This window comes from Oncorhynchus mykiss, chromosome 18 (genome assembly GCF_013265735.2).
Source record: "Oncorhynchus mykiss isolate Arlee chromosome 18, USDA_OmykA_1.1, whole genome shotgun sequence".
Lineage (NCBI taxonomy): Eukaryota > Metazoa > Chordata > Actinopteri > Salmoniformes > Salmonidae > Oncorhynchus > Oncorhynchus mykiss.
Genome location: NC_048582.1, coordinates 59447681 through 59472743, shown reverse-complemented (window position 1 = coordinate 59472743; position 25063 = coordinate 59447681). Strand labels below are relative to the sequence as shown.

Genomic DNA, 25063 nt, shown 5'->3' with positions numbered 1-25063 from the left:
TAGAATAAAAAGCAGTACTTCATGTTGAGCCTGTCATGTACCTACAGATGGACAATATCCACCAACAGTAAAGCCTTCTTTCAGACAACACTTCTTTGTGTGTATTTTCAAATTCTGCTGTGTTAGCTAAGTTTATACACAGGAATGTTAGGAATGAATCGCTTCATATCCAGTTGTTGAATCGTTTTGATTCAATTTTGAGCCATTGGTTATAGTGGCCAATATTCGACACCCCTTAAATGTGTAAATTAACTGCTTAAAGCTTGATGTTAAGGCAACGTTGCAAATATTGTAAGTGTACATTAAGATGGCAAATTTCTTTTTTTTTCTTTAGAATTTTATCTGTAAATATTCTGCGTCATAGAAGGTTAATGGACTTGGGTGTACACTGTTGATTTACTTCAGGTTCATCTAGCTTCTCAATCAAATGAAATCAAAAGTCTTAGCACTAGGGGTTATTCAGGTGACTATGTGCATCCCAAAGGGCACCCTATTCCCTATGTAATACACTACTTTTGATCGGGGTCCATAGGGACATACCTATTTGCTTGTAAACTCAAAACATGACACATTTTGATGAATTGATTTATTAATGAAGAATGTTGGCAAAAGGATGGCAATTATACAGAATCTTGTTCAGTGTCAACCTGTTTTTCCATCTGAGAAACATTTTGATAGGCAAACAAAATCTATTTTGATTTACAGTATTTTGATTTTCTATATGTTATTCACTATTGGGGATATATCTTTTTAAATTGGTTTTGGTTCAAATTGAAAGAAGCAACAACTAGGTTCACCCCAGAGCCTCAATATATGTTTTATGTACATTTATATTATTTTGTGACATTTTAATGTGAGTTGTACCCATTTTATTTATAGATACTTTTTATTTGTATTCTACATTGTCAATAATACAAACCTTCCTAAAAATCTTGTCTGACTTCTTTGTCCCTTCCTTGTCAAAACAGTGAGGGCCAGTTTCCCAGACACAGGTTAAGCCTCGTCCTGGACTGAAATAATGCTCAATGGAGATTTTCCATAGTGTTAATGCAGAGATAAAAAACACAAAGTTGCCCTCAGGTGAACACCAGCAAGAAAGTGCATGTGAGGCAGACTAAAAATGTCATGGCGACGGACAGTGGTGGCTGAGCTGGAAGACGGGTCCAGTGGTAGAAGATGTTTGCCGTTTTATGTCCCACCAAGGATGAGCGGGGTTAAGGAAGTAACTAATGCAACAACCTGGAGAGATTCAAAACTTTACAAACTTTCAAAAATGTACATTATTCTACAATATTCTTGCAACCAATAGAATGAGAGATATTGAGATATCTTCCCAGCTATGCAGATTTTGCTGTGATGAGGCAGGTATTAGATTATTTAGTTTGGTACTGTCCAGCTGTAGCTCGTTTTTGGTTACAGGTCCAGGAATGGCTGAAGAATTGCAACATTTACCTAGAACTAACGCTGCAGATAGCATTACTGGGTGATTTGAAAAGTCAGTCAATCGATCAATAATCATTTTAGCCAAACATTTTATTTTAAAGCTATGAGAATAGAAAGGTTCAGTTATTTCGTGAAGCATCACAGCACAGTTGAAAAATATATGGCGAATAGAAATGCAAAATGGATGGTGTTAAGAGCAAGATGGGAGGGGTTGAATGGAGCTGAAGGGTGGGACTAATAACAAGATAACCAATGTAAAACATACGGGGTCTGTAAAATGTATATACTTTGTGAAATAGCAGTTACAAATAGAAACCAAACTGGATGGACATCACAAATAAAGGCCAGGCCTAAAAACAAACCAAATATAATTTCTGTGAAATGTGTATTGTATGTATAAACTGAAGGTAGATTGTTTATTAGTTTACTCCAATTGGGGAAGGGTGGTAGGGTTTGTGGGGAATAATAAAGGTATATTCTAAAAACAAAATGAATGTGTGTGTATATAAAAACATATCTGGGGGATTGGAAATGATGCAGACAATACATTGATGGAAGCAACAACCTATCTGCAATATTAAAGCTCATCCAACCCCTGAAAACAAATGACCCGGGGAGAGCGAGTGGGCCCTTCTGACCTTCCACAGATGGGCTTAACAGATTACTATAATGCGTGTGCTGGGGGCCTGGTGCTACAGTTGCAGCCGTTGAACACAATTGACAGCAAACTTAAACCAAACTTATTTTTACTGTTATATGACAGAAAATTAGCATTTACATTTTTATTTGATTGGACTTGACGAGCGTCTCTGTCCATCTCCGTTTCCCTCTAAATATGAGCATTGTGCATGGAAAGTAAAATACTAACATGATATTGTTAATGGCATCATATAATTTCTAGAACATATGCACAAAATATTTCTAAATATCCTATGAATGTAGCATTTGTTATTCATGATCAGGCTGGTATACACACACACAGTCGACTACTGATAAATGCAGCTGTTTAGGATTGTGGTGACCGTGTGCATTAAATAAGAGCACACAGTTATGAGTGTAATTGAATTGGGACTGCACTTAATCAGCTTGCTCTCATACTAAGTGCACTTATCATGAGTTTACTGTACTCTGCACCACTCGCTCACATACATAAGGGCACACTGACGGACACTAGCGTTGAGTATGAACGTACTGCTGGGGCATGCAGATTGGGACAGACGTAGTGTCTCTGGGCCCTGGTCAGAAGTTGTGCAGGAAATTGGGTATAGAGCCCCACAATGGAGGTGTCATAATACCCATAAAACCTAACGGTCAAACGGGGTGATGCTTCCAATCCTTTTGCTACCATTCATTTTTCCCATATGGGATTTTCAAAACACTTTAAATAAGGACTGTTTCATGTAGGCTTTCCCTGGTGTGACATTTTGATAACCAATAAAATCTCTCTAGGATAAGGTGACTTTTATCAATTTATTTGGCTCTACTCTCAGATTCGAAAATGCTAATTTGGGTCAAAGTAGACATAATGCAAAACTACAAATGTCCTAGAGAGATTTACACGGTTATCAACATGTCACACCAGGGTAAGCCTACATGAAACACAGCCCTTATTATAAGTGTTTCTAAAATCCCCTATGGGAAAAATGAATGGTGGATAAACGATTGGAACCGTTTCCCTATTTGACCGCTAGGTTTGATGTCTATTATGACTCATACTGTGGTACTCTATATAGGATGTAGACATAGAAAAACACTTGGCTTAAAGGGACACGGACAGACAGATAGCAGCTCCACCACTGTCTCTTGGGCTTCTCTCTTGTCACAAGTTCAGTGCTTCAGCCACTTTCCTCTCCTCAGGAATACCATTTACCTAGAATGGAGAATAAAATGACCTTATTCAAGCATATTGCATCATATAATTGATCTTGATCTAATATAAATATCGATTTTTTACAGGTTCTGAGACTGAATATTTTAACAATGGGAATATGGTAACTACATTTGAACTACTTTACTACTGTGGCAAGTAGAGGGCACTCAACCAACAAAAGTCGAGGTGCAACCAAAAAATATGATCATCATTGAAAAGGAAAAGGGGCAACGCTCGCTCTACATTAATAACCTTTCATTTTATTTAAACAACTGTTAAAATCTTGACGCTTCAGCCATTGATGAAGTCCGAAACATCAATCTTTTAATAGTTGTTTAAATAAAATTATTTTAATGGTGAGCGAGCGCTGCACATTCTCCATTTCAACTTGTTTACTAATGTCATATGAAGTACAAATAAAAGAGTCTCTTATATAGTTGGCAATGATAAAATTATTCATCGAAGCAAAGGCAGACCAGCATACTTACCTCCAGTCTCCGAAATGTTGACATACAATAATTATCTCTATCTCCTTTGTTAGCAATAAAATGAACAGACAGAGCAGTGAGTTAGACTGAGCAGGGAGTTAGACTGAGCAGTGAGTTAGACTGAGCAGTGAGTTAGACTGAGCAGTGAGTTAGACTGAGCAGGGAGTTAGACTGAGCAGTGAGTTAGACTGAGCAGGGAGTTAGACTGAGCAGGGAGTTAGACTGAGCAGGGAGTTAGACTGAGCAGGGAGTTAGACTGAGCAGAAAGTTAGACTGAGCAGAGGGCTCTCTTGCAGTTAATTGACATGCACACAAGGAGGAGCTAAAGTCTAGTTAGACACAGTAACTACAGAAGTGTAGGTGGGGTAAAAAATGAACAAAAATCTAAACGCAACATGCAACAATGTCAAAGATTTTAATTAGTTACAGTTCATATAAGGAAATCAGTCAATTGAAATAAATAAATTAGGCCCTAATCTATGGATTTCACATGACAGGGGCATGGATCAGCAAACCAGTCAGTATCTGGTGTGACCACCATTTGCCCATTGCAATGTGACACATCTCCTTTGCATAACGTTGATCAGGCTGTTGATTATGGTCTGTGGAATGTTGTCCCACTCCTCTTCAATGGCTGTGCAAAGTCGCTGGATATTGGCAGGAACTGGAACACGCTGTCGTACATGTCGACCCAGAGCATCCCAAACATGCTCAATGGGTGGTGCGTATCTGGTGAGTATGCAGGCCATGGGATGAACTGGGACATTTTCAACTTCCAGGAATTGTGTACAGATCCTTGCAGGGCCGTGCATTATCATTCTGAAACATGAGGTGATGGCGGTGGATGAGCTGCATGGCAATGAGCCTCAGGATCTTGTCACAGTATCTCTGTGCATTCGCTCGCCCACACGACATCATACTGCCCGGTACAGTTGAAACCAGGATTCATCCATGAAGAGGACACTTCTCCAGCGTGCCAGTGGCCATCAAAGGTGAGCATTTGCCCACTGAAGTCAGTTACGACGCTGAACTGCAGTCAGGTCAAAACCCTTGTGAGGTCGACGAGCATGCAGATGAGCTACCCTGCGACAGTTTCTGACAGTTTGTTTCAACAGCTGTCGGGGTGGCCGGTCTAAGACGATCCAGCAGGTGAAGAAGCCAGATGTGGAGATCCTGGGCTGGCGTGGTTACACATGGTCTGCGGTTGTGAGGCTGGTTGTAAGTACTGCCAAATTCTCAAAAATGGCGTTGGAGGCGGCTTATGGTAGAGAAATGAACATTCAATGCTCTGGCAACAGCTCTGGTGGACATTCCTGCAGTCAGCATACTAATTGCACGCTCACTAAAAACTTGAAACATCTGTGGCATTGTGTTGTGTGACAAAACTGAACATTTTAGAGTGGCCTTTTATTGTGCCCAGTGCACCTGTATAATGATCATGCTGTTTAATCAGCTTCTTGATATGCCACACCTGTCAGGTGGATGGATTATCTTGGCAAAGGAAAAATGCTCACTAACATTGGTGTAAACACATTTGTGCACAAAATGTGAGAAATAAGCTTTTTGTGCGTATGGAACATTTCTGGGATCTTTTATTTCAGCTCATAAAACATGGAATCAACACTTTACATGTTGAGTTTATCTTGTTGTTCAGTATAGTTTGGAAAGGAGCAAATGTAGGCTAGAAAGAGTATTCTGACATCAGACAACCCAAGGACACACATTGTATGTAATACAACTTTCTACATCCCCTTAGGGAAATGAGGACCTACTTCAACAGAGAGGAAAATCATTACTGCAATATCTATGCAGACTCTCAGATTAGAAATACCCCCATATGTTTTAACTCATCACATTTATATTTCTGTAGTGTGTTTGGTTGATCTGGATAAAAAGATAAAAGACAACTATTGCAAACTCAAATTGATTCATAGACCTATTACATCATATCAAATGGATTCACACATGATATGTAAGATACTATTAACATGGACCATCAAGCTATTTGATTCTCTATTTCAGTTCACTTGGGGGTATGTGAAACAACTGTGTAAAAACTAATTTGATGAATCTGACCTTATTGTCATTACCTCAATAAAAGTTACAGCACAAGAATATGTGAAATCGGGTAATGGGATGGGGTCATAGTCGATAATAATCTAGAGCCGCTAGCGTTCGCTCTTACCAGTCCGTTAGCGGATATCGAAGGTTAGTCACGTGACCACTGTTCTAGTAACTAAACGACACATTCATCTGACTGAGGAAAACACAACACATGCATTCAGAATATTGCAGCGAGCCGCCAATTAAGTTGCAGAAAGACGAATGCGTCTCGCGAGACGTGCAATGACTATGCCTGGCCTAGATGATTGAGAATGATCATGATTAAGTCCACGGTGTCATGTTACTCAGCGAGAGACCTTAATGTATAATTTTCATTGGTTCAAGAGATAATAAAATAATCATCCTAAAGCAGGAGTCAATACTAACCTGATGGCTGTTGCTGTGGTATCTGAATCTGGTTCTGCAGGTTTCTGAAATTAGAGAACATCTGATTATTAGAGCATTAAACGTTGTATAGCATTGTCTAGAGTCTAAGCCAATTTGACAAAACTCTCACTCATGTTTTTGCTTAGTACAAACTTTATTAGGACAGCATTGTGTGTGTGTGTGTGAGAGAGAGAGAGAGAGAGAGAGAGAGAGAGAGAAAGGGAGAGCAAGAAAGAGAGAGTGAGAGAGAGAGACAGAGAAAGGGAGCGCAAGAGAGTGAGAGAGAGAGAGAGAGACAGAGAAAGGGAGAGCAAGAAAGAGAGAGTGAGAGAGAGAGAGAGAGACAGAGAAAGGGAGCGCAAGAAAGAGAAAGTGAGAGAGAGCAAGAGAGAGAGAAAGTGAGTGCAAGAAAGAGAGAGTGAGAGAGAGAGAGAGAGAGAGAGAGAGAGAGAGAGAGCAATAAAGAGACAATGAGAGAGAGACATCCAGATCTCAGAGAATTAGACCAAATGTCTCAATTGGTACAAAATATATAGAGTACTGCAGACACTACAATTACTTAGGTTTAAAAATAAGCTCAACTGGACACCTTAATGATGCACTGAATTAACTGAGAGGGAAAACACACAGGGCATTCTGCGCCATTAAAAAAACTATTCCTATTGAAATACCTATTCAAATTTGGCTAAAACTAATTGAATGTGTCATTGAACCAATTGCACTGTATGGCAGTGAGGTGTGGGGTCCCCTTGTAAAACAAGATTTCCCCCAATGGGACAAACACCCCATTGAAACCCTGCATGCAGAGTTCTGTAAGATTCTCCTACATGTCCAGAGGAAAACTACAATCCACTAATAATGAAAACTCAAAAAAGAGCAGTTAAGTTTTGGAAAATACAGTGACCCCTCTCATATCATTACCAAGCCCTGCAATACCAAGAGCTGAGTAAAGAAAAGAGTCCCCTCATCAGCTGGTCCTGGGGCTGAGATCACAAACCTGTTCTACTAACACACTGAAGCCTCAGTCCCCTCATCAGCTGGTCCTGGGGCTGAGATCACAAACCTGTTCTACTAACACACTGAAGCCTCAGGACCAGAACATCCAATCAATCATATCAAAACAAATTACAACACAGTCAAAACAAAACTACATTATTTACATGACTTATTGGGAAACACAAGCACAAATCAAAATGCAGTGCTATCTGGCCCTAAATCGACACCGTGGCAAACTATTTTACCATGGTTACTGATCAAAACCTTGACAAAGTACAGGCTCAGTGAGCACAGCCTTGCCATTGAGAAGGGTAGACAGGAAAACCTGGCTCCCTGTAGAGGAAAGGCTGTACAACCACTGCACCACAGCAGAACCTGAGACAGAGCTGCATTTCCTGACAAAATGTCAAAAATATAAAACAATTAGAGAGTGTCGCTTCCCCAAATTTGAAACCCTTATTCAAGGTTTCAAAGACCTCTCTTATGATAATAGGCTGCCTGTCCTGTTGGGGGAGGACGCAGAGAGCTGTGGGTTGGCAGCGCACTACATTGCTGCCTGCCATAAGAGAGAGAAAGAGAGATAGATAATGAGAGAAAGAGACAGAGATGGTGCCAGAAGGAAAGAGATTGTGTGCATCTGTTCTTCTATGTGTTTATGTCCCTGCATGTGTGTCTGTAAACTCCAGTCAGGACTCACGTCTGTGTCTGCATCAGCGGCATGCTGGTTGTCTCGTAGTTGTCTGGGTGTATGGGGGGCACCACCTCCCCACTTTGGCTGAAGACAGGCAGGGTGGAGAGGGGCCAGGAGATCTCCCTGTTCTTAGACATGCTCCGCAGCTCCTTGGTCGACTTTTGGATGGAGCTGTGATGTACTAACTGGATACTGAGGAGAGAAGAGACGGACAGACAAATACACCATAAATGGACCATCTGAGCTCTTACCATCTCAGTCAACAGGCACACTCTTGTGTACTGTACATACCTGCATTAAGGAATACATAAGAACATAGGAAATATTTTGACAGCATTTGGTGTGTTTCTTCTTGGTAGGAGGAAACTGTGTTGTGTTGTTACTATTGGTAATTTGCCATCTGCTGAGTCTAGAGGAGGTTGTTTGAGAGTATTTCTCCTCTCCCTTTCATACTCTCTTCCCCCCTCCATCTCTCTGTCTCTCCCCCCCTCCCTCTCTCTCTAAACAAACCTGGCCTGAGGTTTCCCTGCTTCAGTTACAGAACTATAGACGTTCCCCTTCTATACTCAACCATTAGAGGTGGTGAACCAATATCTGACCCTGGATCTGTGGTTAAGATCAACTTCCTTTTTTAACATGCCCCTTGCAGCTTTGAGCAGCTACTTGGATGATGGTATGTAAACACACAGATGACAGTATGGATGGACATGAGCATGTCACCATGGCGATTTGAAAGCAAAAGGTGAAAGGGGAAACCAACTGAAAGGTTGGGGGTTCAAAGAAGAACCAAAACAGATCAAACTCAAAAGAAAAGAGAAACACAGGAGAGGATAAACACTTACTCTGGTGTTTGCATGTTTCTTTTATCCCTAGAAACAAAACAAAATGAATGAATTAAATACTAATATTAATAGTTAAAAGACATTCACACTGAAGTGAATGGAGAGTACGTGGCATTGGATGGATGGATGGACACACTGAGTGGTGGGGGGTTGGAGGGGACAGTCTCCCAGCCTGTAAATGGGGGTGGGGGGTTGGAGGAGCAATATAATGGTTGATTGACCATCTATGTCATGATGATTGTGCTAATAACCATCAAAATGAGTATGAGAAATGGATCTGAGACAGAACAGTGTAACGTATGGAGAACATGCATGGACCATAAAACTGGATGGTTATTGACAAGCTGCGCTTCCAGAATATTTCACCTCTTGACGTCCATCTATAGTGGCTCAGTAGCATAACTAAACATCCCTTAACTCCCACTGAGGGTCACTGACACTGCACTCAGACTAATCAGTCTATCCCTCAGGATCTGAGAAGTCCAACTGTAAACGTGTATCTCCTCAACTCACATCAAAACAACACTATACTTTTGGTTCCATCTCCTCTTTAAAAGTGTAGACCTAAATGTGTGTTTAGTGTGTGTGTGTGTTGTGTCTGCGTGTGTTTTAGTCTGTGTGTGTCTCTTTCTGTCAGAAGTGAAAGCTGCACACTTACACCCCTTCTCGCCGGCAGCACATGGAGTAACCCAGGATGGTGAAGAGGACCATGGCCACGGCCGAGGGCACTGCCAACGTGATGAGGAAGTCGGCAAAGAAGTCCCTGCTCTTCAGAGACTCTGATGGGGGGTTGTACTCCCCGATGTCAGGCAGAACCCCTGTACCTGGGTCCGGACGGTTACTGTGGATCGTGACCACCTTGGTGATGTCCACCTGGAGAAGAGAGAGGTTCAATCAGTACTTCATTTACTATAGATATTAGGGTGGCAAAATTCCATTAATTTCCCCAAAATGCTGAATTTTTCCAGAAATCCCGGTTGGAGCGTTCCCAGGTTTCCTGCTTATTCCCTCCTGATTCCAGTAATGTTCCAACATGACCCCAAAATATATATAGTATTAGCAGGGTGGCTGGGAAAATACATTGAACAAAAATATAAACGCAACATGTAAAGTGAGGGTCCCATGTTTCATGAGTTAAATAAAGATCCCAAAAATGTTCCATACGCATAAAAAGCTTATTTCTCTCAAATTTTGTACACAAATTTGTTTACATCCCTGCTAGTGAGTATTTCTCCTTTGCCTAGATAATCCATCCACCTGACAGCTGTGGCATATCAAGAAGCGGAATAAACAGCATGGTCATTACTCAGGTGCACCTTGTGCTGGGTACAATAAAAGGCCACACTAAAATATGCAATTTTGTCACACAACACAATGCCACAGATGTCTCACGTTTTGAGGGAGTGCGCAATTGGCATGCTGACTGCAGGAATGTCCACCAGAGCTGTTGCCAGAGAATGTAATGTTTATTTCTCTACCATAAGCCACCTCCAACGTCATTTTAGAGAATTTGGCAGTACACCCAACCGGCCTCACAAACGCAGACCACGTGTATGGCGTCGTGTGGGCGAGTGGTTTGCTGATGTCAACATTGTGAACAAAGTGCCCCATTGGGGTGGTGGGGTTATGGTATGGGCAGGCATAAGCTTCAGACAATTGCATTTTATCAATGGCAATTTGAATGCACAGAGATACAGTGACGAGATCCTGAGGCCCATTGTCGTGCCATTCATCTGCTGCCATCACCTCATGTTTCAGCATGATAATTCACAGCCCCATGATGCAAGGATCTGTACACAATTCCTGGATGCTGAAAATGTCCCAGTTCTTCCATGGCCTGCATACTCACCAGACATGTCACCCCTTGAGCATGTTTGGAATGCTCTGGATCGACATGTACGACAGCGTGTTCCAGTTCCCGCCAATATCCAGCAACTTCACACAGCCATTGAAGAGGAGTGGGACAACATTCCACTGGCCACAATCAACAGCCTGTTCAACTCTATGTGAAGGAGATGTGTCGTGCTGCATGAGGCAAATGGTGATCACACCAGATACTGACTGGTTTTCTGATCCATGCCCCTACCTTAAAGGTATCTGTGAACAAGTGGACAACAGATGCATATTATATAGATTTAGTTATTTTTGTACCTTTATTTAACTCTGCAAGTCAGTTAAGAAACATTATTATTTACAATGATGGCCTACACCGGCCAAACCCGGACGGCACTGGGCCAATTGTGCGCCGTCCTATGGGACTCCCAATCACGGCTGGTTGTGATACAGCCTGGATATCTGTATTCCCAGTCATAGATTTAGGCCTAATGAATTTATTTCAATTGACTTTCTTTATATGAACTGTAACTCAGTAAAATATTTTAAATTGTTGCGTTTATATCTTTGTTCAGTTTACATGCCTAAATATACATTTTCTTCTGAAGATTGTGGATTGGCTGTGTTCGTGTATGCGTGTATATGACATAACACACACACAAAAACATACACACTATAATTTTTGTTTGATATGGTCAGAGAACAGGTCAAGAGGTCACACCATGGTTCCAGGGTCCTGTCCAGTCCTCACCAGGTTGATCTTGCACCAGTCAATGTCGAACTGGGCCCTGAACTTCTTGTCACAGCTGATGACAGGCTCCATCTCCTGGCTGCAGCGCAGCTGGTTGTGGGGGTTCTCCACCTCCCTCAGGCAGGAAGAGAACTGCACGTCTGCCCCCACCATCACATACACACTGGAGAGCGAGGCAGGGAGTTAGACACTGGCTTAAAATACAGGTGGCTGGTGGCCCCTTAATTGGGGAGGCTTATTGAAATGGCAGGGACGTAATAAAGGGAATGGGATCAAATACATCAACAACGTGGTTCATTCCATTCCATTCACTCCATTCCAGCCATTATTATGAGCCATCCTCCCCTCAGCAGCCTCCTGTGGTATACAGGTAAGCTTTAATGACAGGGAGACAGTTAGTGGTATATCTGATAATACAAGTATAATGTATTTCTCCTGTATTATCTGGTGTCCTGTGTGAATTTAAGTATGCTCTCTCTAATTTTCTCTTTCTTTCTCTCTCTCGGAGGACCTGAGCCCTAGGACCATGCCTCAGGACTACCTGGCATGATGATTCCTTGCTGTCCCCAGTCCACCTGGCCGTGCTGCTGCTCCAGTTTCAACTGTTCTGCCTGCGGCTATGGAACCCTGACCTGTTCACCGGACGTGCTACCTGTCCCAGACCTGTTGTTTTCAACTCTCTAGAGACAGCAGGAGCGCTAGAGATACTCTCAATGATCGGCTATGAAAAGCCAACTGACATTTACTCCTGAGGTGCTGACTTGTTGCACCCTCGACAACTACTGTGATTATTATTATTTGACCATGCTGGTAATTTATGAACATTTGAACATCTTGGCCATGTTCTGTTATAATCTCCACCCGGCACAGCCAGAAGAGGACTGGCCACCCCTCATAGCCTGGTTCCTCTCTAGGTTTCTTCCTAGGTTTTGGCCTTTCTAGGGAGTTTTTCCTAGCCACTGTGCTTCTACACCTGCATTGCTTGCTGTTTGGGGTTTTAGGCTGGGTTTCTGTACAGCACTTTGATATATCAGCTGATGTAAGAAGGGCTATATAAATACATTTGATTTAATGACAGAGAGACAGTTAGTGGTATATAACATGACTAATCTACACACAAACACGCAAGCACATTTAAGGTCAAGGAGAGGAGAGGAAGATTTAACAGCTAGGTTACACAGTAATATCACTAACAGTAATATCTTAGCCCTGCTGGCCCAGTCTTTCTATGGGGCTCTCCTCTACAACCTTGTATCTTCCCAAATGGGGCCATGCATGTTTTTAGAACAACTTATGGCAATTCATATGGGGATTCATTCTTCCTGACTACTAAAAACTGCCTGCCAGTGTTTGTCTGAGGCTGTAATGTCTAATACAGTGTGTTGATCTCTCTCTGTCTCTCGCTCTCTTTCACTTTCTCTCTTTCACTTTCTCACAGTGGTAAGGTCACTAAGGTCCCTCCTGCATTGCATAAGCATCTGTAAGTCCATGTTTGTGTTGCAACAGATGCAATACAATTTTCTGAACATGCTTATTTAAGAATACAATACTTTGATGATGACAGTTGACAAGGCATTTTTAAACTTGCAATAGTACGTTCTGAGGATGCATATTTAGGTAACAAACCATGCTTTAATGTCTGTATCTATCGTTTATGTCTGCCTCTATCAACTGAAGATTCTTGAATTCATCATCCTCTATCAACTGAAGATTCTTGAATTCATCATCCTCTATCAACTGAAGATACTTGAATTCATCATCCTCTATGACTGAAGATACTTGAAATCATCATCCTCTATCAACTGAAGATACTTGAATTCATCATCCTCTATCAACTGAAGATTCTTGAATTCATCAACCTCTATCAACTGAAAATACTTGAATTCATCATCCTCTATCAACTGAAGATACTTTAAATCATCATCCTCTATCAACTGAAGATACTTCAATTCATCATCCTCTATCAACTGAAGATTCTTGAATTCATCATCCTCTATCAACTGAAGATAGTTGAATTCATCATCCTCTATCAACTGAAGATACTTGAATTCATCATCCTCTATGACTGAAGATACTTGAAATCATCATCCTCTATCAACTGACGATACTTGAATTCATCATCCTCTATCAACTGAAGATACTTGAACACATCATCCTCTATCAACTGAAGATACTTGAATTCATCCTCCTCTATCAACTGAAGATTCTTGAATTCATCAACCTCTATCAACTGAAAATACTTGAATTCATCATCCTCTATCAACTGAAGATACTTTAAATCATCATCCTCTATCAACTGAAGATACTTGAAATCATCATCCTCTATCAACTGAAGATACTTGAATTCATCATCCTCTATCAACTGAAGATTCTTGAATTCATCAACCTCTATCAACTGAAAATACTTGAATTCATCATCCTCTATCAACTGAAGATACTTTAAATCATCATCCTCTATCAACTGAAGATACTTCAATTCATCATCCTCTATCAACTGAAGATTCTTGAATTCATCATCCTCTATCAACTGAAGATAGTTGAATTCATCATCCTCTATCAACTGAAGATACTTGAATTCATCATCCTCTATGACTGAAGATACTTGAAATCATCATCCTCTATCAACTGACGATACTTGAATTCATCATCCTCTATCAACTGAAGATACTTGAACACATCATCCTCTATCAACTGAAGATACTTGAATTCATCCTCCTCTATCAACTGAAGATTCTTGAATTCATCATCCTCTATCAACTGAAGATAGTTGAATTCATCATCCTCTATCAACTGAAGATACTTGAATTCATCATCCTCTATCAACTGAAGATACTTTAATTCATCATCCTCTATCAACTGAAGATACTTGAATTCAACATCATCTATCAACTGAAGATACTTGAACTCATCATCCTCTATCAACTGAAGATACTTTAATTAATCATCCTCTATCAACTGACGATACTTGAATTCATCATCCTCTATCAACTGAAGATACTTGAACACATCATCCTCTATCAACTGACGATACTTGAATTCATCCTCCTCTATCAACTGAAGATACTTGAAATCATCATCCTCTATCAACTGAAGATACTTGAATTCATCATCCTCTTTCAAACTATGTATCAAAATACTCTTGACCTTTAAGGGCTGCTGAGGGTGACCCTGTTCCTCACCCCAATGAGGTTGTTGATGGGCAGGGGAACGCGTCTGCCCCTGTCCAGCGCCAAGGTGATGTTGATATGTAAATTCATCCTTCTACTCTGTTAAACCATGTATTGAACTGCACTAAAGAGTGTTTCTGTTTCTATTTCTATGCCCTCACCCCTCTTTGAGGTTGTTTATGGGCAGGGGAACACGTCCGCCCCTGTCCAGCGCTGAGGTGATGTTGATGGCGTTGAGGCGTTCGGGCTGCCACACGTTCTTCACTGCGCCAAGGAAGTCTCCCAGAACCTCGCTGGCCAACATCTCCTCCACATTCATGTTCTTTATGAAGAACTCTGCCTGGTATGGCAGTGGGTAGTCTGAGAGAGGGAGGGAGGGAGACGGAGAGAGATTACAGATATAATCTGTTCATTTTAATAGGCCCAATATCATTCTGTGAACAAAATGTACATGTTCAGTACATCCCTAACTGACAACCATATGTAATAATATTTAACGGCCGTAATATCAGACAAACTGTTCGACAAAGGCCAATGTTTGTCTGCTCAGTTACGTGTCTGTTATGACAGCGGCTCGGCTCTGGGCAGATGGCTAGTGACGTCACTGCTCAGTGTGAGTGAGGTCACACAGTACGCGTGGGCCAGAAACAGCTGGGCAGCTTTTCGCCAGGCACCGTGGTGCTATTGTATCACATGTAGAGTGAGACTCTGTACAGACGTACAGCATAATGAGATGTATACAGGACATTTTAGAACTTGTGATGTATTTGAGGTTTAAAAAGGCTTCTGAAGTTAGACATTTCCACTTTGAAATGTCTAACTTGATTTTCCCTGTATCAACCCCTACCAAAATGCCTATTAATTACAATCTACATAATAATTCACATTTCTTGTTGCTGCAGGACTATTTTCCTGCTGTGGCAAACTGGCTCAAATTAATATCCTACACCTGTACTGTAGCTGTAGACCTCAACATGAAGAGCATTCACAATACTGTTTTAATCTGCCCTATACACAATCATTTGTTCCCTATAGGAACACAGAGTGAGGCATTGGTTACTGTGGTACTGGGTATGACTTTATTGCAAGTCACAGAATAAATGTACTGTTACAATCTAACTACTTGTTTAGAGTACTAGGCCAGTTTTCAGTCAATTGCAGACAGTGGATTTTCAGATGGCGCTTTCAGAAGTGTGCTTGTTGATTTGCACAGCTCTGAGTCCCGTGTTGGGACTGTGTTGACCCTTAATTAAAAAATTGGCGGTCTGGTTGAGTGTATGGTGTTAGCCTCTTAGGTTGATGTATTCTGGATAATATATTGATATATATTATATGAATGTTATTCAGTCATTTTTCAAGGAAATAGAACAATTAGCTTTAGGGTATTTTAGTCAACATCAGAAGCAACCCTCTAGATTTAAATTAAAAACATCTTGCTTCATCATGTCCTCACTAAGCATTTGTCTCTCTCTCTTTTTCTTACCTTCCGTGGACATGATGTTTATGACCAAGTTGTGCCGGGCCGTTTCGAAAGTGCGTCTGTTATAGGCAGTAATCTGGAACAAATAAGGGTACAAGTTTAAGCCCAGATCACTACAGCTTTATGTCCTAGGCTGAGGCTCGCCGGCGAGGTCCGAGCCAGATGCAAACATATTCCATAGTAAAAGGCTCAGAGGGAAGAAGGAATTGGGGCACTGCATCCTACAGGAACATTCCTACAGGGAACCTAATGCCTTAGAGAACATGCTACAGTAGTTTAGACACATTAAGGACACATCTAAAACCCTAGAATAAAGCTATATCACAATGCACCATGTGACAGCATTTGCATATGTGCAAAAAACCTATTAATCTACCTGTGAACATAGAGTATCACAGTATGCGTCATAATACCCAGAAATACTTCAAATAAAGGCTGTGTTTCATGTAGGTTTACCATGGAGTGTTTCTGAAATCCCTTCTAGGAAAATTGAATGGTGGAAAAACGATTGGACCCATTTCCCTGCTTGACCCCTAGATTTTATGGGTATTATGACCCCTCCACTGTGGGGCTCTATTGCTGGACTACATAATGTAAATTATACCCCTAACCACTACTATGATTGTTACAGGTTGTGCCCACATATCTGACTGATAGGACCCTGTCTGGCAAACTTAACTGCGGACAAGACCGGGTGATTGTTCAAAACATTCAATGTTATAATGTATTCATTGATTGATTGAATCTACAACTTCTAATGTACTGTAGTTTAGTGTGTGCGTGTGTGTGTGTGTGTGTGTCAGAGAAAGCTCCACTGTTCATAACTGCAGACAAACAACTCTACAGTGCCTTGCGAAAGTATTCGGCCCCCTTGAACTTTGCGACCTTTTGCCACATTTCAGGCTTCAAACATAAAGATATAAAACTGTATTTTTTTGTGAAGAATCAACAACAAGTGGGACACAATCATGAAGTGGAACGACATTTATTGGATATTTCAAACTTTTTTAACAAATCAAAAACTGAAAAATTGGGCGTGCAAAATTATTCAGCCCCTTTACTTTCAGTGCAGCAAACTCTCTCCAGAAGTTCAGTGAGGATCTCTGAATGATCCAATGTTGACCTAAATGACTAATGATGATAAATACAATCCACCTGTGTGTAATCAAGTCTCCGTATAAATGCACCTGCACTGTGATAGTCTCAGAGGTCCGTTAAAAGCGCAGAGAGCATCATGAAGAACAAGGAACACACCAGGCAGGTCCGAAATACTGTTGTGAAGAAGTTTAAAGCCGGATTTGGATACAAAAAGATTTCCCAAGCTTTAAACATCCCAAGGAGCACTGTGCAAGCGATAATATTGAAATGGAAGGAGTATCAGACCACTGCAAATCTACCAAGACCTGGCCGTCCCTCTAAACTTTCAGCTCATACAAGGAGAAGACTGATCAGAGATGCAGCCAAGAGGCCCATGATCACTCTGGATGAACTGCAGAGATCTACAGCTGAGGTGGGAGACTCTGTCCATAGGACAACAATCAGTCGTATATTGCACAAATCTGGCCTTTATGGAAGAGTGGCAAGAAGAAAGCCATTTCTTAAAGATATCCATAAAAAGTGTCGTTTAAAAGTTTGCCACAAGCCACCTGGGAGACACACCAAACATGTGGAAGAAGGTGCTCTGGTCAAAATTGAACTTTTTGGCAACAATGCAAAACGTTATGTTTGGCGTAAAAGCAACACAGCTCATCACCCTGAACACACCATCCCCACTGTCAAACATGGTGGTGGCAGCATCATGGTTTGGGCCTGCTTTTCTTCAGCAGGGACAGGGAAGATGGTTAAAATTTATGGGAAGATGGATGGAGCCAAATACAGGACCATTCTGGAAGAAAACCTGATGGAGTCTGCAAAAGACCTGAGACTGGGACGGAGATTTGTCTTCCAACAAGACAATGATCCAAAACATAAAGCAAAATCTACAATGGAATGGTTCAAAAATAAACATATCCAGGTGTTAGAATGGCCAAGTCAAAGTCCAGACCTGAATCCAATCGAGAATCTGTGGAAAGAACTGAAAACTGCTGTTCACAAATGCTCTCCATCCAACCTCACTGAGCTCGAGCTGTTTTGCAAGGAGGAATGGGGAAAAAAATGTCAGTCTCTCGATGTGCAAAACTGATAGAGACATACCCCAAGCGACTTACAGCTGTAATCGCAGCAAAAGGTGGCGCTACAAAGTATTAACTTAAGGGGGCTGAATAATTTTGCACGCCCAATTTTTCAGTTTTTGATTTGTTAAAAAAGTTTGAAATATCCAATAAATGTCGTTCCACTTCATGATTGTGTCCCACTTGTTGTTGATTCTTCACAAAAAAATACAGTTTTATATCATTATGTTTGAAGCCTGAAATGTGGCAAAAGGTCGCAAAGTTCAAGGGGGCCGAATACTTTCGCAAGGCACTGTAACTCCTTTAGCATCACATGGAGCCAACACCTCTATGATGGTGGCCTTGCCCACGTGTTCTGCAGTGGGGGATCCGTAGAGCACCCCATCGCTGTGTGAGGTTCTCTGGATGTACCGCAGCCAGCCTGGCCGGTCTGGGTAGCCCATCAGGTTGGTGTTGAAGGTGATGGGGTCGTTGCTGGAATCCCCTGTACGGACAGACGTTGGTACATGTACAATAAACGCTTAGCCTAGTAGTTAGTCAACGAGGCCCTGAGAGCGTGATTTGAGACTGAGAGATGTGAATTCTACTCTGACACTGACATTTATGGTGATATTGATACGTTCTCTGTATTTGCTGTACTGTAGCTTAGCAAAATATATTTTATTACTGAATAGATTAGTATTTATCATAAATAGGTAGTCTACTAGTAGTAATAGTACAATTAGTAATCTGGTTATTATTGAATTGACAGATCCAATGAGGAACACAGACACAGACCAGGTTTGGGATAGGGGGGAAACTCTCCTTTGAAGTGTTCTCTCTCCAGGACATGGACAAACAGCACGCCTGCAGACGGGTAGACGTTCCGGTCGGCGTGCGACCTCGACAGGATGGTAATCACTGGAGCACAGAGAAAGAGGACACAGAGGTTATTAGCCGGGACTCCTGTGTGTGTGTGTGTGTGTGTGTGTGTGTGTGTGTGTGTGTGTGTGGGGGGGGGGGGGGGGGGGGGGGGGGGGGGGGGGGGGGGGGGGGGGGGGGGGGGGGGGGGGGGGGGGGGGGGGGGGGGTGTGTTTGTGTGCGTCCGTGTGTGTCTTCATCATTACAGCCCTGCCAACTGTATTCAGGAGGGAGGAAATGTATCTTTACAAGGTGAAAATCCCCATCAAAACATGTGAGGGGGAAGTGCTGTAGTCTCTTATGGTTTTCAAATCATTTGGGCTCGTGACTGATAAATCGGCGTAATCTGGGTGCCAGTCTATTTCTGCGTCAAAGGGGCAATCTGCAGTTGCTACATCAATTTTTTTTACTTTTAAACTTAGCAGGTCCATAATTATTGGCACCCTTGATAAAGATGATCAAAAAAGACTGAAAGCTTTTTGAAAAAAGCTGTGTCATTATCCTAACAAGGGGAGGGTGCCGGAGTACTGAAAACAGGGGAACCAATCATTTTAAAGATTTTTTCTATTACTTATTAAAAAAAGTATCTTTCTCTTAGTAATTGTATTAGTATAATAAAATACAATTTGAAATGTTTTGAGCATGCAGTATAGCTCATTATTTGTATAATTTATTTTATACAGTCATTTTTTCCTCATCTTTATCAAGGTGCCAATAATTATGGACCTGACTATACATTTGAGTCATTTAGCAGACACTCTTACCCAGAGCGACTTACAGTAGTGAGTTTATACATTTTCATACTGGTCCCCAGTGGTACTCAAACCCACAACGCTGACGTTGCAAGCGCCGTGCTCTACCAACTGAGCCATACGGGACCATATACCTATTGATTATTGAAGAATATAAACTGGGTGGTTCAAGCCCTGAATGCTGATTGGCTGACCGTATACCACGGGTATGACAAAAATATATTTTTTCCTGCTCTAATTATGTTGGTAACCAGTTTATAATAGCTATAAGGCACCTCAGGGGTTTGTGGTATATTGCCAATATACCATGGCTAAGGGCTGTATCCAGGCACTCTGTGTTGCGTCGTGCTTAAGAACAGCCCTTAGCCGTGGTATATTGGCCATATACCACACCCCTCTGACCTTATTGCTTAAATATAACTTAATCTGCCTCTTGTGCTTAATTCAACTGTCGTACAACATCAGAACCTAAAAATCAGCTTGTTTAGTCATTTGTTTGTAAACAATGTAAATGTAAACAAATACTGTATAGCCTCAAAACATGGTTAAAACTATACATATTATATCATGGATAGTCAGTCCCTGTATTCATAGTTCATGAATTTGAGAGTGGTTACATTTCTCCAGCCCCATCCCTAAGCTGTTTACCAAATCAGCGGCAGGGGTAACTGTTTTGTTATTGATCAAACTGCAGATTTCCCATTAACCAATTTGTTTTCTTGCCAAACAAGGCCAGTACTATATAGCCAGAGAGGTTTGAATTATTCAGTCTCTTTGATATAAGCCTAACACTGATGAGTCCAAGAACAGTCAGCCAGGCACCCAGGCTACAGTCGACTTGTCAGTAGTTGTTAAGGGCTAAAGGCCTATGATATCAGCAACCAGGGAGTCAGAGGGCCAGAGCAGTGAATGGTTGTCAACAGCAGTAAGTAGCACCAGCACTGGGACTCAGTCAGCCTCTTAAAGCTACAGTCTGGGATTCAAACAAACAAATGGCTGCCCCGCCACCTGTTTATGTAAACAGCTGTCGAATGGGGGGTACTGAAAGGGTAAGACAGTTTTGCAAAAGTCATGACGCATTTATATGTTATATTCCCCAATAATCAATGGCTCTATATCATTCATGTTAAAGTACAAAAATGGTTGTCCCAATCCCAGACTGTAGCTTTAAGAAGCACAATAGCGCTGCTATTCTTCTCTGTCTCATACTCGCTGACTCCCATTATACCAGAGTCTATCCATTTACAACACAACACAGACTTATTCTTTATTCAGGAAGTGTTGCAGAGGCAAATGGCAGCTCCTCCTCCCCCTCCTCCTCTACCCCCCCCTCATCCCCCTCTCTCCCTCCTGCTCCTCTACCCCCCCCTCATCCCCCTCTCTCCCTCCTGCTCCTCTACCCCCCCTCATCCCCCTCTCTCCATCCTGCTCCTCTACCCCCCCATCCCCCTCTCTCCCTCCTGCTCCTCTACCCCCCCCTCATCCCCCTCTCTCCCTCCTGCTCCTCTACCCCCCCTCATCCCCCTCTCTCCCTCCTGCTCCTCTACCCCCCCCTCATCCCCCTCTCTCCCTCCTGCTCCTCTACCCCCCCTCATCCCCCTCTATACCTCCTGCTCCTCTACCCCCCCTCCCTCATCCCCCTCTCTCCCTCCTGCTCCTCTACCCCCCCTCATCCCCCTCTCTCCCTCCTGCTCCTCTACCCCCCCCTCATCCCCCTCTCTCCCTCCTGCTCCTCTACCCCCCCCTCATCCCCCTCTCTACCTCCTGCTCCTCTACCCCCCCTCATCCCCCTCTCTCCCTCCTGCTCCTCTACCCCCCCCCCTCATCCCCCTCTCTCCCTCCTGCTCCTCTACCCCCCCCCCTCATCCCCCTCTCTCCCTCCTGCTCCTCTACCCCCCCCTCATCCCCCTCTCTCCCTCCTGCTCCTCTACCCCCCCCTCATCCCCCTCTCTCCCTCCTGCTCCTCTACCCCCCTCATCCCCCTCTCTCCCTCCTGCTCCTCTACCCCCCCCTCATCCCCCTCTCTCCCTCCTGCTCCTCTACCCCCCTAATACCCTACTCTCTATATCCCTAATCCCCCTCTCTCCCTCTCCTCTACCCCCCCCCTCATCCCTCATCTCAAACCCTCTCCTCTACCTGCTCCTCTCCTCATCCCCCTCTCTCCCTCCTGCTCCTCTACCCCCCCTCATCCCCTCTCTCCCTCCTGCTCCTCTACCCCCCCTCATCCCCCTCTCTACCTCCTGCTCCTCTAACCCCCCCCTCATCCCCCTCTCTCCCTCCTGCTCCTCTACCCCCCTCATCCCCCTCTCTCCCTCCTGCTCCTCTACCCCCCCTCATCCCCTCTCTCCCTCCTGCTCCTCTACCCCCCCTCATCCCCCTCTCTACCTCCTGCTCCTCTACCCCACCCCTCATCCCCCTCTCTCCCTCCTGCTCCTCTACCCCCCCCCTCATCCCCCTCTCCCTCCGCTCCTCTACCCCCCCCCCTCATCCCCTCTCTCCTCCTGCTCCTCTACCACCCCCTCATCCTCCTCTCTCCCTCCTGCTCCTCTACCACCCCCCTCATCCCCCTCTCTCCCTCCTGCTCCTCTACCCCCCTCATCCCCCTCTCTACCTCCTGCTCCTCTACCCCCCCCTCATCCCCCTCTCTACCTCCTGCTCCTCTACCCCCCCTCATCCCCCTCTCTCCCTCCTGCTCCTCTACCCCCCCCTCATCCCCCTCTCTCCCTCCTGCTCCTCTACCCCCCCCTCATCCCCCTCTCTCCCTCCTGCTCCTCTACCCCCCCCCTCATCCCCCTCTCTCCCTCCTGCTCCTCTAACCCCCCCTCATCCCCCTCTCTCCCTCCTGCTCCTCTACCCCCCCTCATCCCCCTCTCTACCTTCTGCTCCTCTACCCCCCCCCTCATCCCCCTCTCTCCCTCCTGCTCCTCTACCCCCCCCATCCCCTCTCTCTCCCTCCTGCTCCTCTACCCCCCTCATCCCCCTCTCTCCCTCCTGCTCCTCTACCCCCCCCTCATCCCCCTCTCTCCCTCCTGCTCCTCTACCCCCCCTCTTCCCCCTCTCTCCCTCCTGCTCCTCTACCCCCCCCCCCTCATCCCCCTCTCTACCTCCTGCTCCTCTACCCCCCCCCCATCCCCCTCTCTACCTCCTGCTCCTCTACCCCCCCTCATCCCCCTCTCTCCCTCCTGCTCCTCTACCCCCCCCATCCCCCTCTCTCCCTTCTGCTCCTCTACCCCCCCCTCATCCCCCTCTCTCCCTCCTGCTCCTCTACCCCCCCCTCATCCCCCTCTCTCCCTCCTGCTCCTCTACCCCCCCCTCATCCCCCTCTCTCCCTCCTGCTCCTCTACCCCCCCCTCACCCCCCTCTCTCCCTCCTGCTCCTCTACCCCCCCCCTCATCCCCCTCTCTACCTCCTGCTCCTCTACCCCCCCCTCATCCCCCTCTCTCCCTCCTACTCCTCTACCCCCCCCTCATCCCCCTCTCTCCCTCCTGCTCCTCTACCCCCCCCTCATCCCCCTCTCTCCCTCCTGCTCCTCTACCCCCCCCTCATCCCCTCTCTACCTCCTGCTCCTCTACCCCCCCTCATCCCCCTCTCTCCCTCCTGCTCCTCTACCCCCCCATCCCCCTCTCTCCCTTCTGCTCCTCTACCCCCCCCTCATCCCCCTCTCTCCCTCCTGCTCCTCTACCCCCCCCTCATCCACCTCTCTCCCTCCTGCTCCTCTACCCCCCCCTCATCCCCCTCTCTCCCTCCTGCTCCTCTACCCCCCCTCACCTCCCTCTCTCCCTCCTGCTCCTCTACCCCCCCCTCATCCCCCTCTCTACCTCCTGCTCCTCTACCCCCCCCTCATCCCCCTCTCTCCCTCCTACTCCTCTACCCCCCCCTCATCCCCCTCTCTCCCTCCTGCTCCTCTACCCCCCCTCATCCCCCTCTCTCCCTCCTGCTCCTCTACCCCCCCCCTCATCCCCCTCTCTCCCTCCTGCTCCTCTACCCCCCCCATCCCCCTCTCTACCTCCTGCTCCTCTACCCCCCCCTCATCCCCCTCTCTCCCTCCTGCTCCTCTACCCCCCCCATCCCCCTCTCCCTCCTGCTCCTCTAACCCCCCCTCATCCCCCTCTCTCCCTCCTGCTCCTCTACCCCCCCCTCATCCCCTCTCTCCCTCCTGCTCCTCTACCCCCCCCACCATCCCCCTCTCTACCTCCTGCTCCTCTACCCCCCCCCCCTCATCCCCCTCTCTCCCTCCTGCTCCTCTACCCCCCCCTCATCCCCCTCTCTACCTCCTGCTCCTCTACCCCCCCCTCATCCCCCTCTCTACCTCCTGCTCCTCTACCCCCCCTCATCCCCCTCTCTACCTCCTGCTCCTCTACCCCCCCCTCATCCCCCTCTCTACCTCCTGCTCCTCTACCCCCCCCCCTCATCCCCCTCTCTACCTCCTGCTCCTCTACCTCCCCCCTCATCCCCCTCTCTACCTCCTGCTCCTCTACCCCCCTCATCCCCCTCTCTACCTCCTGCTCCTCTACCCCCCCACTCATCCCCCTCTCTACCTCCTGCTCCTCTACCCCCCCCCCTCATCCCCCTCTCTCCCTCCTGCTCCTCTACCCCCCCTCATCCCCCTCTCTACCTCCTGCTCCTCTACCCCCCCCTCATCCCCCTCTCTCCCTCCTGCTCCTCTACCCCCCCCTCATCCCCCTCTCTACCTCCTGCTCCTCTACCCCCCCCTCATCCCCCTCTCTCCCTCCTGCTCCTCTACCCCCCCCCCTCATCCCCCTCTCCACCTCCTGCTCCTCTACCCGCCCTCATCCCCCTCTCTACCTCCTGCTCCTCTACCCCCCCCTCATCCCCCTCTCTACCTCCTGCTCCTCTACCCCCCCTCATCCCCCTCTCTACCTCCTGCTCCTCTACCCCCCCCTCATCCCCCTCTCTCCCTCCTGCTCCTCTACCCCCCCCCCTCATCCCCCTCTCTACCTCCTGCTCCTCTACCCCCCCCCTCATCCCCCTCTCTCCCTCCTGCTCCTCTACCCCCCCCTCATCCCCCTCTCTACCTCCTGCTCCTCTACCCCCCCCTCATCCCCCTCTCTACCTCCTGCTCCTCTACCCCCCCCCTCATCCCCCTCTCTACCTCCTGCTCCTCTACCCCCCCTCATCCCCCTCTCTCCCTCCTGCTCCTCTACCCCCCCTCCCTCATCCCCCTCTCT

General features: G+C 45.4%; 1 protein-coding gene across 5 annotated transcripts in view; it reads right to left on the bottom strand.

Annotated features, from left to right (window-relative positions):
- Positions 1-571: 571 nt before the first annotated feature.
- Positions 572-25063, bottom strand: part of sgce (sarcoglycan, epsilon) — a 32397-nt gene continuing 7905 nt past the window's right edge. For 2 of the 5 annotated variants that reach the window (XM_021572642.2, XM_021572648.2), the window contains exons 2-12: positions 19000-19122; positions 18549-18706; positions 16055-16127; positions 14733-14931; positions 11405-11567; positions 9479-9693; positions 8821-8847; positions 7985-8170; positions 6292-6335; positions 3802-3845; positions 572-3313 (exon numbers count right to left, since the gene is read on the bottom strand). In XM_021572642.2, the coding sequence (XP_021428317.1) occupies positions 3263-3313; positions 3802-3845; positions 6292-6335; positions 7985-8170; positions 8821-8847; positions 9479-9693; positions 11405-11567; positions 14733-14931; positions 16055-16127; positions 18549-18706; positions 19000-19122 (1283 nt within the window). In that variant the 3' untranslated portion in view covers positions 572-3262. The remainder of the gene's footprint in view (positions 3314-3801; positions 3846-6291; positions 6336-7984; positions 8171-8820; positions 8848-9478; positions 9694-11404; positions 11568-14732; positions 14932-16054; positions 16128-18548; positions 18707-18999; positions 19123-25063) is intronic. The other 3 variants (XM_021572643.2, XM_021572645.2, XM_021572646.2) reach the window with 3 other exon arrangements.